Source organism: Rousettus aegyptiacus, unplaced genomic scaffold (assembly GCF_014176215.1).
Source record: "Rousettus aegyptiacus isolate mRouAeg1 unplaced genomic scaffold, mRouAeg1.p scaffold_m13_p_14, whole genome shotgun sequence".
NCBI classification, from domain to species: Eukaryota; Metazoa; Chordata; class Mammalia; order Chiroptera; family Pteropodidae; genus Rousettus; species Rousettus aegyptiacus.
Genome location: NW_023416289.1, coordinates 39949409 through 39963473, shown reverse-complemented (window position 1 = coordinate 39963473; position 14065 = coordinate 39949409). Strand labels below are relative to the sequence as shown.

The 14065-nt window shown below is 46.1% G+C and overlaps 1 protein-coding gene across 4 annotated transcripts in view; it reads right to left on the bottom strand.

Moving 5' to 3' along the window:
* The window catches only part of SAMD4B (sterile alpha motif domain containing 4B), a 35418-nt gene extending 25048 nt beyond the window's left edge, over positions 1 to 10370 (bottom strand). Inside the window, exons 1-2 of one of the 4 annotated variants that reach the window (XM_016166778.2) lie at positions 10230 to 10370; positions 143 to 203 (exon numbers count right to left, since the gene is read on the bottom strand). Coding sequence is in view for 2 of the 4 variants with exons in the window: in XM_016166776.2 (XP_016022262.2) it covers positions 143 to 331 (189 nt within the window). In the remaining 2 variants the exon portion in view is untranslated. Of the gene's footprint in view, positions 1 to 142; positions 7930 to 10229 lie in introns of those variants that run through there. The other 3 variants (XM_016166777.2, XM_016166776.2, XM_016166775.2) reach the window with 3 other exon arrangements.
* Between the last annotated feature and the right edge of the window lie 3695 nt (positions 10371 to 14065).

Below are 14065 nucleotides of genomic sequence, written 5' to 3'. Positions count from 1 at the left end.
ACATGTTGACGGTCAAGATGATTTAGTTCTAGTCTTGCCCCGATCACTGATTCACTCTGATCTTTGAGCCAGTCTGCTTCCCTTCTCAAAAATGTGTGAGATACGGAGCTAGACTGGACTGGACAAGACAAATGGCTTTTACCTCACAGGCTAACTCCAATCGATTGGTAGTGGCTGCCTGGAGCACTGTGTTGAGAAGGATCCTAAAGAAATGAAGCAATGGGGAATGATTAATAAGTTTGGTATACCTCACAGAATGGGATATTATGTAGCTATTAAAAATGTGCTGGATCCTGATAGCAAAATAACTCACAAAACGAAAACCCTGCATCTACATATAGTATTTGATCTTTACTTACCCACCTAGAGGGATATCCATAAACTGCATAGCAATATGCACAATATCCCACTTTTATAAAAAGGAAAAGGCATAAACAAAATGCTTATATATCTTATGTACTGTTCACATCGTTAGCCTTAGTGAGGAGGAATTATTAATACTCTACATAACTGTACTATTTCATTACTCAGTTACAAGTGAACACATATTACTTCTGTAAAGTTTTAAGCAATTTAATTAAAAAATTTGAGTGCACTCATTTTTTGGCTCTGTGAGAAAGAGTACTATGATTGATGATCCATATTTGCCCTGGATGCAGGATGGATGAGTGGTGGCTCATGTGCCTGAAAAAAATCAGTTTCCCTTCCCAGCTCCAACATTTTGTGGCTTTTCGTTCCAAGGAGACAGCAGCTGCCTCAACATAAGGAAGAATTTGAAAATAATGTATCTGTCCAAGAATGGAGCTGGCTGCCATGTGAGGAGGTAATAAGCTCTCTGGCTGCTGGAAGTGGTCAAGCGGAGGCTGGATGAACATCCCTAGGGAGTGGGAGGGATTCCTTCACTGGATGGCAACTCATAAGATAGAAGGACATGTTACTATTTCAGAGAGAACATTTGTGACGGGAAGTCTGATATACCAATAGCATTTACGGCAAAAGTGACCAAATCCAAACAGACCAAAGTGGTGCACTCTTTCCCAGAAAACTTTTATTGGGTTATTTTTCCTAAGCAACAACATTGTGCCCCCAAATAAACTGCTGAGTGAACATTAATCTGGCTTCCTCCTTCAGGCCAAATGCTAGAAGCAAAGACTTGGGACAGAGCAGGGTCTCAAACACTATGGTTTTACAAGACCAGGTTTTAAATGAGCAGGCTGGTGAAGACTATGGTGAGCTGGAAAGCACCACCCTGCCTTAACATAGAAGTCACAAGTTAGCTCTAATCAACTGCTGCCAAGTGGGTCCGGTATTGTTAGGTCTTAGATTTTTTTTTTTTTTTTTTTAAGAGAGCCAGAAACCTGGATTTTAAAATGAAATTCTCCTATTTTTAAGTATTGGAAATTCATTCATATGAATACAGCAACGATAAACCACTATACAAAACAAAGCTTTCCTATGGCCTTTGGTCTTTTAACCAGATGGACACACACTAGGAAAAGACAAGAAGTCTGATAACTATCCCTCTCTCTGGTTCACACCTTCAAGCCACCCCACTGCTCAGGGAACATGACTGATAGGATCTAGTGCCAAGGATGGCTCAGACAGCCCTCGGTAAACACTGGGGGTTTAGGTAACAGTTTTAAGAATGTGTTGTTAAAAAAAATAATCCTTAAAGGAAAATGTTCTGGACAGAAGGAGGATGCTGTGTCTTTGGTCTAGATGATGACTGAAGTGGAGAACTTCTTCCATAAAAGGGCCAAAGGCCCCCAGCTACCTCCTATCCTGGGTGCTTGGTGGCAGTGAGAAAGGAAGACCTGGCTTGGTGAGACAGGCCAGGGAAGAGGCATCAGCACTGACTACTCCAAGGTACCTTACTGTGGTAGAATCTTACTGTGATGAATTCTGGTGGATTTGCCTGCCAAACATCCATTCCCATCTTCTAGTACTAGCCCCATAAGTTCCCTTTGGAGAATTAACTCTTTCTTGGACCCAGGAGTACACAAGGAGTAAAGCGTGGACAAGGAGTCTTCCCTGAACTTTTGCTGGAACTACTAAGGAAAATAAGTTCTCAGGTTGCTTAGATTACACAACCCCTCCTGATGTGGCTAGTTACTTCTGCTACCTTGCAGCGAGAGCCTGCCTTCGAATGAAGCCAACACAGATGAAGGCAGAGTCAAGAGAGAAAGAGAGCCGTTTACACCATTTGAAGAGCTAGATCTAGCTAGCCTAAAGCTCCCCTACTCTACCTCCCCACCACAGACTTTTCAGTTTATATGGACTAATAAATTCATTTTTTGCTAAGGCCAGTTTGAGGTGGGTTTTTATCACTTAAAGTTGAAAAAGCTTTAACAGCACCTATACAAAATAGAATTTACCACTGCTCTGATCTCTTTGCCCTCATGTTATCAAAAATGACTCCCTGCATTTGAGGAAAAACACAAAAGAGGAACCCCTACAGAAGTCTCTCAAACAGCCCAACGATACTGCTGTCCCTTTGGTTTCTAAGGGACCAAGTAACCTTCTTTGGAAGCATCTACTAATCCTGCAGGGTGAGAAACAGCCAAAAATTGGCTAATAGGTTCCAGGAAAAACTGCCCATTAGGTTCCTTCCTTAGCCCTAAAGAGTGAGATACGGCCTGCAGACAGGAGGCTCCTTTGGGGGTCAACTCTCCTCCATAAGCAGCAGCACTGTGGAGTCAGTGAGACCTGGCTGAAACTTGAGTTCCCCTGCTGATACTCACTTGGTGTGTTGACCTTTGGCAAGTAACTCAAAGTTTCTTCCTCAGTGGAGCTTGTAGTAAGAATGAAATAATGTATATAAAAATACCTAGCATGATGCTTGTCTATACATTAAGCATCATGTACTGGACCCTACACTAACAGCTTTCCATAGATGAGCTCAATTAATCCAAAACTATATATTCTATATCTATCTCACATATATGTATATAATACTATCCACATTTTATAGATGGAGAAACTGAGGCAGAGAAGGTTAAGTCACTTATCCAAGACTGGATACAGCCGAGATTTTTTAAGGCAGACAGTCTGGCTTTAGAGCTTACTTGTTCTGAGAATAATGCTAGTCTCCCGTAAGTTCCCTTCCACTGCTTAGGAAGTTGGGCTTAAGGGTACACCCTTTAATGCCAACATCTCTGGATAAATAAGGGGGGTCCTATTAGCCTTGCTACCCATTCCTAGCCCTTCTTACAGCATCCTCTAGGACTTTGAGGAATTCACACTTCATGAACAAGTTCACAGACTAGTTACCTTAGGTTAATTCACTATCCTGACCTGGGAAGAACAGGAGAATATCAGAAGCCAAGGGAGCCCAATTTCTCTTTTGTAAAAAACCACCATTATTTTCAGAAACTCCTGAATTATGCATACAAAATATGCATACAATTGCCTCAGGCTTTTGCATGAATGGTCCTGGGGAAAAGAGGGAGAGGAGGGAAAAAGCCAGGCAGGTCCTACTGGAAGATAACACAGCCTGAAGCCCTGGGAAACCCAGGATTAGAGAAGCTAGTGTTCACCCTTTCCCACTAACCCCTCCCTCTGGCCAAACACCTCCTCCAAGTATTGCTGTCTTTTACTCCTCCTACTTAAATATGTGACCCCTCCCCTCTAAAATTACCTTTGGCTCACGTTTCCTTCTTACACATATCCTTTCACTCGAGAATGTAATCAACTATAGTATGTTCAACTATTACCTCTGTGGACAAATCAGTATTTCTTGGGTCATCTTTGACTCTTCCACAAGGTCTATCTATCTGGTCTTGATAATTCTTTTTCCTTAATATCAGTTAAAAATGCCCTTCTTTTTCTTTCCCAAAACTCAATTGGCTCTGGACCAGACTGCCTGGGTTGGAAATAAAACCCTACTTACCACTTACTACATTCTTTAATTTGGGCAAGTGATTTCACCTTACTGTGCCTGTTTTTTCACCTGTAAAATGGGTTTAATACTAGTACCACTCTCAGAGTAGTGAGAAATACTCTCAAAAAGTTGTTAGCTGTATATCATCATCCTGGATTCCTCACTTTCTCTAATGCCATCATCAAGCCCTGTGTTCTCTATATCCAAAATACATCTGCTTCTTTTCATTTTTACTACCACAAATATATTCAAGTCATCATCCTTTCTCATCTGAACAAATGTATTGCCTCCTAACGCCTCCTGCTTCCATTTCTGCTCATCTTTTTTCTTTGCAGTTATCAGTGAACTTTCTAAAAAAAAAAAAAAAGAATTAGATTATCACTATCTTCCTTTAAAAGTCCTTGAATCCCTTCCTAATCCTCTTAAATGAAAATGTAAATTCCTTACTATGGCCTACAAGGCCCCACATGATTTGGCCTCTGTCAACCTGTCTAACCCCCTGCTCCTTTTGCTTCACTTATTCTCCAGGCACAACTGGTCTCCTGCTGTTCCCTGAACACATCTCAGGGCTTTTGCACTTGCTGACCCCTCTATCTAAAATGCTCTTTTCCAGATCATATGGCTGGTTCCTCCTCATCAATCAGATCGGGGTTCGTGTATGCCCCAAACTTCTTCATCTCCCCGGTAGGCATCTTTGGTTTGAAATTATCATCAAAAGGTAATTCTTCAAAGGCTACAGCTTTTCCAGAAATGCCTGGACTATTAAGACCCATGAGGGAAGGGAATAGTGCGGCTGTATTATTCACAGCTACATTTCAATTCCTAGCAAAGCACCTGGCACATAGCAGATCCTCAATAAATACCTGTGAAAAAATTTTCTACCTTGCAGCAGTCCTTTATATATAACAATGCTTGAATTAGAATGCCCCCCTACTAGATCTTCCCATAACTGGTGCTTTCTCACCTTTCAGGTTATAAGGTTCAACTGTTATCGCCTCAAAGAGACCAATTCCGATTACCTTGTATGCAGTGGCCACCCTCATCCTCTTTCATACTACTGTTTTAATTCCATCATAGCACATATCACTCACTACCTGATTTCTTTTGCTTGTTTATATATTCTCCCATCAGAATATAAGCTCCATGAGTTGCAAGACCTTGACTGTTTTATTCACTGCTTCATCTCCAGGACCTAGAAAAATGCCTCCATAAATTGTTTAATTGTTAGAGACATTTGGGACTTGCATACTCTATATAGTGCTGTTCTGTGACTTGCCTTCAACCACTCCATTCAACAAATTTACACAAAAATGAAACTAAACTCTACTCACAGTAATCTATTTAACTCCCTTCCAAATTTCTGAGCCCTGGAAAACCAAAGCTGAGGTAGGAAACTAAACACCAATACTTCTTGATTCCTCTACCCTGAGGCTACCATCAAACCGAGCTATTCATCTTATTCCTGTCTCACCCAGTGAGATCCCAAAAGAAAGTCTGGTAGGGTCAGACTAGCCATAAACTCTCTCTAGATCCAACAAATCATAGATTGGGGTTGGGAACAGTGAGGAGGGGGATTCCTCAATGTTCAGAAAGATCATGGGATGCTATCAGTCTTATCTGGCTCAGCAAGCAAGAGTTCCAGGGTAAAGAACTCAAAATATGTCTCTAAGGATCTTCTGTCATCAACTCACATTTACTCAGGAAAAAACTGTTTTCGAACTGGGGCTCTCAAGAAAAAGTCTCTTTCCACTGAGGACTCTAAGGAAGTAAGATTTAAGCCTGGGATGCTGAGGTACATCTTTGTTGCCACAAGCAGAAACCTGCTGAGTATGAAACTAAGTCACTGAAGAAATGGGGAGAGATTACTGAGATTGAACAACTGGATGCAGTTAGGTCTGAAGCCATGCTAGCTCTAGACTTTTTGGTAATTGGAGCCAATCAATTCTTTTTTTGATTAAACTAGTTTAAGCTAAGTTTCTGTCACTTATGCCTTTACAGTCCTGGCTGATATGAGTTTTGTTTTTTTGTTTTTTGTGGGGTTTTTTGGCTAACACTGAGAACTTATGTACTGGGCATTGTTCTAAGTACTTTATATGTATTAACTTATTTAATCCTTATAATAATTCTAGGAAGTAGGATATTATCATGACCTTCATTTTTTAGCCATGGCAACTGAGGACCAGAGAAGTTAAATAACTTGTCTTAGGTCACAAAACTGGTATGTGATGATGTGGCATGTAAATCCTGTCTGGCTCCAGAGTCTGCATACTTAACCACTACACTATGATGCCCTATTGCTTCCAATCCTATCTGAACAGAAAATCCAGCTCACTGACTCCAGACACTATCATCTGGAGGTGAACAGAGATCAGAGAGCTTCTATTTGTGCCACCTGTCCTCAATTTCATCCTTTGTAAAATAGGGATAATTGTCGTTTACCTACCTCATAGAGTTCCTGTGAATGAGATGAGACAATACATGTGAAGCACTTAAACAGTGACTGCCAGATAACAATTACTCAAAAACAGTAGTCATTAATATCATTACTTTGCGTCAAAGTGCAGCTGGCAAATACAATGCAGATGGATCTCTTTTCTTTCATCTCTGTCCTTTAGGAGAAGAGAAGAGATGCCATGGTTGAGATATGGAGATGCTTCCTTGTCTTTGACCCACTGCATAAGCTATTTCCTCTGCCTGGAAGGCTACTCATCATTGTCTCAATTCCTGTGGAACACCACTTAGCCCAAATACCACCTTTTCTATGAAGTATTTCCAGATAAAGCACTCCTTCTCTCACTGTGGAACTTCCACAACATATAATTTGTGCGTCACGTTCTGCCCTATGTACTTGCCTGACCCCTCTACTATACTGTGAGCTCCCTGAAGGCAGGCCCCAGTGTTTACCCTGCGATCTGTTTCCTCTTCTCGACCCTAGAAAGAAATAGAACCCCTTGGAGAAAGTTCAGAGCCCAGAGCAGGAACAGGATTTGGGTAGCTCAGAATCAGGAGAAAGCACAAAGAAAGGTCCCACAGACAGGAGCAGCTGGGGCAGATAGCCTCTCCTTGGAGGAGAGGCAAAAGGAGCTGGGTAGAGAGGAGGGGAGAAAGGGGCAGGAAAGTGTGTTAAACTTGAATAGAGAGTGAGATCTGAGGAACTTATGAGATTTCTAGCCAAACACAAGAAGAGCTGCCCATTTTTCAATGATTCCCAATAATTTACAGAGGATAGATCCCACCTAATGCGAGTCAGAGAGGAATGAGCCACATCCCAGTATTTTCCAAACTCCCAATCCAGTAAGGGTGAGTGGGCAAGTACATGAAAAACTACAAAAAAGGTGAGTGGTGCTCTAAGAAGTACAATAAAGGACTCTTGGCAGTAAGACACAGAGAGTGAAAAGACTTGCAGGTGCCTTAAGGGGAGGGTGCTTATGTGGAGGATAGATGAGATAGATAGTTTATGCAGATGGACACGTGTGTTAGAGGAGGTAGCAATTTGAAGCGGGAACAAGGACTGGGGGAATGGTTGGAGGGCTGGAGGGGAAGCCAGGAGAAAGTGCTGAGAAAGATTTGAAAGGGAACCATTTAAAGGTAGAATCTGAAGTAACTGTTCAGAGGGTGGGGTAAACTTGTGGAGAAGCCAGAAGCCACTGGAAGAGAGTAAGAAGTCTTTCCAGAGGATGGGTACTTCACAAAGGGTACTACCAAGAAAATGGGGGTGGGTGACAGGGCACAGAGGCATACCTTGAGACATCTTTTGGGGGCTCTCTGTGGGGAAAGGGAAATCCTCCTAGAGGGCAGGTGGTTCTCAAATTTGAGCATGCATCAGAATCACCAAGAGGGTCCAACTACCAGGTTTTCAAATTCAGTAGGTCTGGGCTGGAACCCAAGAATTTGCATTTCTAACAAGTTCCCAGGTGATGCAGATTCTGCTGGTCCAAAAAGCATTACTCCGAGGACTACTGCTTTAGGGAAAGAAATTCTTTAGTGAGGAAGCCCTCAAATGGGAAAAGGAAGGAGGCAGCTTCTGAAAGGAAAATTGGGGGGGGGTCCTCAAATAGTCTCTAAGGAGAGTGTTAAGGGCCTCTCAATCTCTAAAGGGAGGATCTGAAGGAAGAAGAGGGTCTGTGAGGGTAGAATCCAAGAAAAATGGTCTGAGAGAAAGGTCTCAGAGGATTAGGATTTCAAATGGTGAGGGTGTCTCTTGAGGAGCTTTTTATTGAAAGGGGACATGGTGCCTCTTGGGGGAGGCTGTGTGGAGGATGTCTGTGGCTTATTAAGGGATAATAAGGGAAGGAGGCTCAGATCTGTGAAAGATCTCTAAGCTTATTTCAGAGGAAAGAAAATGGAAATGAGAGGGTGTAAATAGGGGTTCTAAAAGGGGTAAATCTGATAGGGTCTTGAATAAGGTTTCTTGGGGATATCAATCAGAGGGGGAATCTGAGGGAGAATCCTGAGGAAATGTCACAAAGTGCTGGGGATCGGGGTTGTTGATGTAGGGCAATTTTGGAGAAATTCTCTAAAAGTTGTCTGAGGACGTGTGGTCTTCTAAGAGAGATCTTAGATGCACACTGGAGCAGGGTGACAGAGGTCTTTTTAGGAACAACTCCTCAGGGAGCTCAGATGAGGAGAAACCTCTAAGTAAAGTCCTTAAAAGCATGTGTAGGGAAGGTAGGTCTTCTGAAGGGAATGTGGAAATGTCATGACAGAGGGTTTTCCAGAAAGAATTCTGGGACTTTTTAAGAGCCGGAGCTTGAAGAGTTATTTTGAGGGAGACTGGTGGGGGGCGGGCAGGCGGGAGATCCTCTATAGAGGATTCTAGAGGATTTGAGGGAAACTGTGAGGGAGAGTTCAGGGAAGAAAATCTCTAGAAAAAATCTCTTAAAGGCAAGAGGTTTCTGAGTGGTGATTCAAGGAGTTCTGGGTGGTGTTGGAAAGGTCTCTGGGAGGGATTTCAAGGGCACATCTCAGGAAGGATCAGGGGGTTGCTGAGATCTCTGAGAAGATGTGAGATCTTGAAAAACTGCATCTCAGAGGAGTTGTGAAGGGGGCCTTAGGGTTTACAGGGATTGTGAGGAGGATGTTAAGAAAGTTAATCTAAAAGTAGATTTAGAAAGAGAGGTTGTAGAGAAAAATTTTAAGGGAACTTCTTGCAATCCTGAAGAAGCAATTTTTAGAACATCTGGTATGGCAAGATTTCAGATACACAACAAAGGTTTTGGAAGAGGCTTTTGGAATGTGGAAGGAGAGTTCACCATAGTATTTCAGGGAATCTCTGGAGGTTTCTGAGATGAGTGGGATGGGGTCGGGGGGCTCAGGGGAAGATCTTTGGGATACATGAAGGTAATCTCTAGGATATTTCAGGGTGATGATAGTTAAGGGACATGAGGAGGTCTCTGGGAGAACTGTTGGGATCTCTGGAGGGACCCGAAGGTATGACTTCTGATATATATGAAGAGGGAGTGTATGGGAGATAGCTGGTGGTGGAGTGTTCGTCTAGGTGGGTTTTTGGGATGTGAGCACATTTCAGAGTCTCTGATGATTTCAAGATACATCAGGGACATTCTGAAGGATTTGGGGGAGGGCGTCTGAGATTTGGGGGGCGCTGAGTGGAAAATATCGGGGGCGATTTCTGGTATGGGGGTAGGTAGGAGGGAAAATTCCTGGGATGTGTGAGAGGAAAGTTTAGGGGAGACTGTGGGGCTATCCAAAGTCAGTCTCTGGGGGAGATTCCGGAAATGTCGGGTCTGGAGGGGATTTGAGGAAGACTGTGAAGGAAGGTTTTAGGGTTTCCGAGGGACGCTCCTGGAGAAGACATCTGACACATATTGCTGGAATATCTGAGGAGTGGCCTTGGGGAATATTTCTGGAAAGAAGAGGAGGATGGAGGACTGGGGCCAGAGCGGGGGGTGGTTCTCCGAGGACGATTTCGAAGACCCAGTAAGGTCTCTGGAAAAGCGTATGGGAATTGAAGGAGTAGGCTTCTGGAAAGACCTGGGAGCGTCAGAGGGGCTAGGATAGGGTTGTCAGGGGGGCTCCGAGGGAGATTTGGGGGCGCTGGGAACCATCCTCCAAGGAGGTGTCTTAGACAGATATGAGGGGTCGATCGTAAGGGTGTGAGAGGTACCTGGGATGAAAGCCTCCGAAGCGGCCTGTGAGGGCGATTCGGGGAACCAAGGAAGGGGCTTCTCCCGGGGACCGGGACCCCCGAGGCCCGCGCTCCGCGCCCGCTCGCGGCTCGGGGTCCCTGAGGGGGCGGGGCCGCCCTCACGGCCTGGGGCGCCCTGAGGTGAGCCCCGCGCGCGCCGACCTGCCGCCGCCCCGAGACCGCCCGGCCCTGCCCGCGACTCACCGCTTTGGCGGCCGCTCCCGCCGCCGCCGCCGCCGCCACCGCCCAGGGTTCCTCAGGCCACCACCACGGCCGTCGCCCCCTCTCCGGCCCGCGAGCCCCCCTCCCTCCTCCCGCACCGACCACCACCGCCGCCACCGCCGCCGTCGCGCTGCGTCACCGCGCCGTGCGTCACCGCCCCTGGCTCCGCCCCTACGGAGCCACCGCGCGCCGGCATTGGTAGACGCCGCGGTGACGACCAGTGCGCTCGCCAACTGGCGGCGAGGGCAGCGCGAAGGGCGGGCGGTGAGCGCAAAGGAAGGCGGGGTCCTGGTGGCGAGGGGAGCGACGGGGGCTGGATGAGGCCCCGGAGGCCCGCCCCCTGCACGATAGGATAGGTGGGCCGGGCTCTGACAGGCTGACGGGCTGGCAGCCCGGAGGGTAGGGACGGGGTGGGGCGCGCGCGGCGTTGCCACGGGCAACGGAGCCAGCAGAGCCGGGCATTGGGCCTCCTGGCCCACAGGGGGCAGTATCGCGCTCGTCCGCCTCAGCGGCCCCGCGCTAAGTCAAAATCCCAGATTCTGGCGTTCAAGGCCTGCTCCCCGCTCCTTGGCGCGCGCCGCGTAAGGCCTTGGCCCAGCTGTGCACCTGACCATTCAGCTTGGTGCTCAGGCTTCTGGAATCTTCGCTTTCTCAGCACACCCGTCTCTGAGCCTGCTGCTTCCCCTCTCAAACGGAATAGAACTAGAAGAGACGATGCATGTAAAGGGCTGGGCACAAAGGAGGCCATAAATAAATGAGTTGCTGCTCTAGCTGTTGTAATCTGTCTGTTCATTCCACAAAGTTCCCTGGCCTCGGGGTGAACTAAGCAGAGTGGGAGTTATCAGAAGGGTCTCAGGTGACAGAGACGTGGCTCGTAAGAGGAACTCAGCAAATGCAGTCGAGTGGAGTGTAGAGTTCAAGTCAGGGAGTGGTGGGACATGAGCTGCCAGAAGTTCAGCCACTCGAGGGAGATGGGACTTGTCCTTTGAGCATAAAGAGCCATGGGAAGGCTTCGACCTGAGAAGAGCCACCTCGAGTTGGGAGTTTGGAAAGCTTTCTCTGCCTTCTATATTGGAGGGAGTAGAACTGTGGACAGTGAGTCCAGGGAAGCAGCCGAGATGGGAGAGGGGCGTTTGCACCAGGATGGGACTGTGAGAAGGAGAAGAGGTGCTGGTGGGAGAGGAGCCCAGGAGGCCGAGTGAACTGGCCGTGGGGCTGGCTGGCTGCAGAGAGGAATGGAGGGTGAAATCTAAGGCAAAGCCCTCTGGCTGGGAGATTGGGGGGTTGGGGAGGTCTCCCTGAGAAGGAGACCCAGAAAAGATGCACGTTCTGATGGTGTTGAGTCCCGTGTAGGCTCCCAGCAGCATAGTCCAGGAGGTTGGACAACCTCTGGGTCCAGAGCTTAAGAGAGAAATCAAGGCTGGAACTCAAGATTTGAGGATCATCAAAGATGGTCATTGAAGCTGTGGGATTTAGTGACCTAGCCTGGAGAAGGTATGAGGGATGATGGATGGAGACAAGGTCCCGACAGAACCCTGAGAAAAGGGGACACGGAAGTTTTAAGCAAAAGAATTGACAAAGATTGAGAAGGAACAGCCAGAGAGGAGGAAACCAGGAGAGTGTGGCATCACAGACACTGTGAGGAGAGGCCATTTCAAGTCAGGGTGGGAGATGTCACAAATCCTGTCCACTACCCCTCTGCACTGAAACAATAAATTTCACACCATATAGAGTGGTTGTGCTCCATAGATGCTGGTTCATTTACTCATTCAATAATATTTTTCAAGTAGCTGATATGTACCACACATTGCTCAAGATGCTAGAAATTCAACAATGAACAAAGCAGACATATCTTTGCAGTCACGAAGTTTGCATTCTTGTTCGGAAGACACGAAAAATAAACACTGTATTTTGTAGAAAATAAAGCAAACTGAGGGGATCAAGAGATGGGGTCAGCACTATTTTAGATGGGGAAAGGCCTCTTTGTTCAGGTGAGATTTGAACCGGTGAAATCTAAAGAAATGAAGGGGTGAACCATGAGGGAAAGAGGGTTCCTGAAAGAGAAAATGGCAAATGCAAGGGCCCAGGGACAGGATCATTCACAGAACCACAGAGAGCCTGGAGTTGGAGTGAGCAAAGAGAGGGGTGGAAGACAGGGCCCAACAGGTGATAGAGGAGGGATGATGGCAGATATTTTTGTTTTAAAGTACTTTTGCATTTACCTAAATGATACAAGAGCCACAGGAGCGTTTCGAGAGAGGAGTTATGTCATCGGGCTTGCGTTTTATTAGAATCCCTCAGGTGGTCCTATGAAGAATAGAGAGCGGGGAGGAGGGGAAGCTGGAACACAGTGCAGAGGCTCCTTTATGAGCTCTGGCAGGAGATGAAGGTGGCAGGACCAGAGTGTGGGCTGTGAAGGGGGAGAAGTGGGCAGGTTCTTTGAGGAGTTCGGAGCTGACAAGTTCTGATGTACATTGTCAGAGAACAGAGAAGGGCCAAGGATGATGCCAAGACATCCAGATGGAGATGTCAGGTTGGATGCTGGATATGAGTCTGGAGCTCAGGGAGAGGCCCAGGCCGGAGAAATAATTAAGGTATCCCCTTTGAAAGGCAAGAGACTGATGGGATTAGGAAGAGAGGAAGGTAGATGGAAAAGAGAAGAGGACCAAGGACTGAACCCTGAGACACCCCACTGTTATAAGGAGCAGCCAGAGGAATCGGAGGAAAATATGGCCAGGGTGGTGTTCTGAAAGCCAAGTGAAAAACTTGTTTCAGAGTGCAGGGAGCCATCAATGGGTGGTGTCAGATGCAGCTGACAGTCATGGCCAAGAAAGACTCAGAATTGCCTGTGAGGTCCAGCACCATAGAGGTCATTGGTGGCCCCATCAGTGGAGAGAGACAGAAGTGAGAGTCTGCTGAGAGAGACTAGAAGAGAAAATTGAGAAGAAAAATTAGAGACAGCAAGTGTGGACAATTCTTTCAAGAAGTTTTCCTGAAAAGGGAAGGAAATAAATGGGCAATAGCTGGGCAGGAGACAGGGGTTTTAGTCTTTAGGTGGAAGAAACAGCACTGTGTGTAGGCCGGGGGAAGGATCCAGCAGAGATGGGAACATAGATGGTGCAGGTAGAGGGAGATTAGCTGCAGCGATGCCCTTAAATGGGTGATGGGGTGGGATCTGGTACGGGGCAGAGAGGGACAAGAAAGGCTTGTCCACTACTATGGAGGAAGGCAGCCATTGTGGGCTGGGATCTGTGAAAATTCTCTTTTACTAGCTCATATTTTTTCACTGACATACACAGTTTTCCTATAAATTACCTTTTTAAAAATTTCTCCTTTATATGACAGTAAGGACATTATATATTGATTTTTTTAAAAAAATTATGTGTATAAGTAGGTTACATTATTTAGGAATTTCATTTCAGGATGAGACAGAAAACAATATAAAATGCTCTTAATAAGAGAGGGTACTGGTCTGACAAGATCTAACACCATTGTTGTCAGGCCCATTATAAAGCCCATGAGGCTGCATAACTCCAGAAAAAAAATTCACCATTACCTGGGTGCTGTGGTATCCACTCTCTCATCTCCCTTTCTCCTTCAACATAATAGGTGGCAGTTTGACCAGCAAATGTCTCTAAGCTCTTCTTTCTTTTCAGCTCTGGAATTAAAATATTCTAGATGGGGGGAAATCCAGGAAGGCTTCCTGGAGGAGGGGAGGAGCTAAAGAGCTCATGATTGTCTACTGTGTATTGAGTGTGTCCACCATGCCGGAAGACATGTGAAGCTATTTTTGTCCTCACAAAATTCCTGCATCGGAG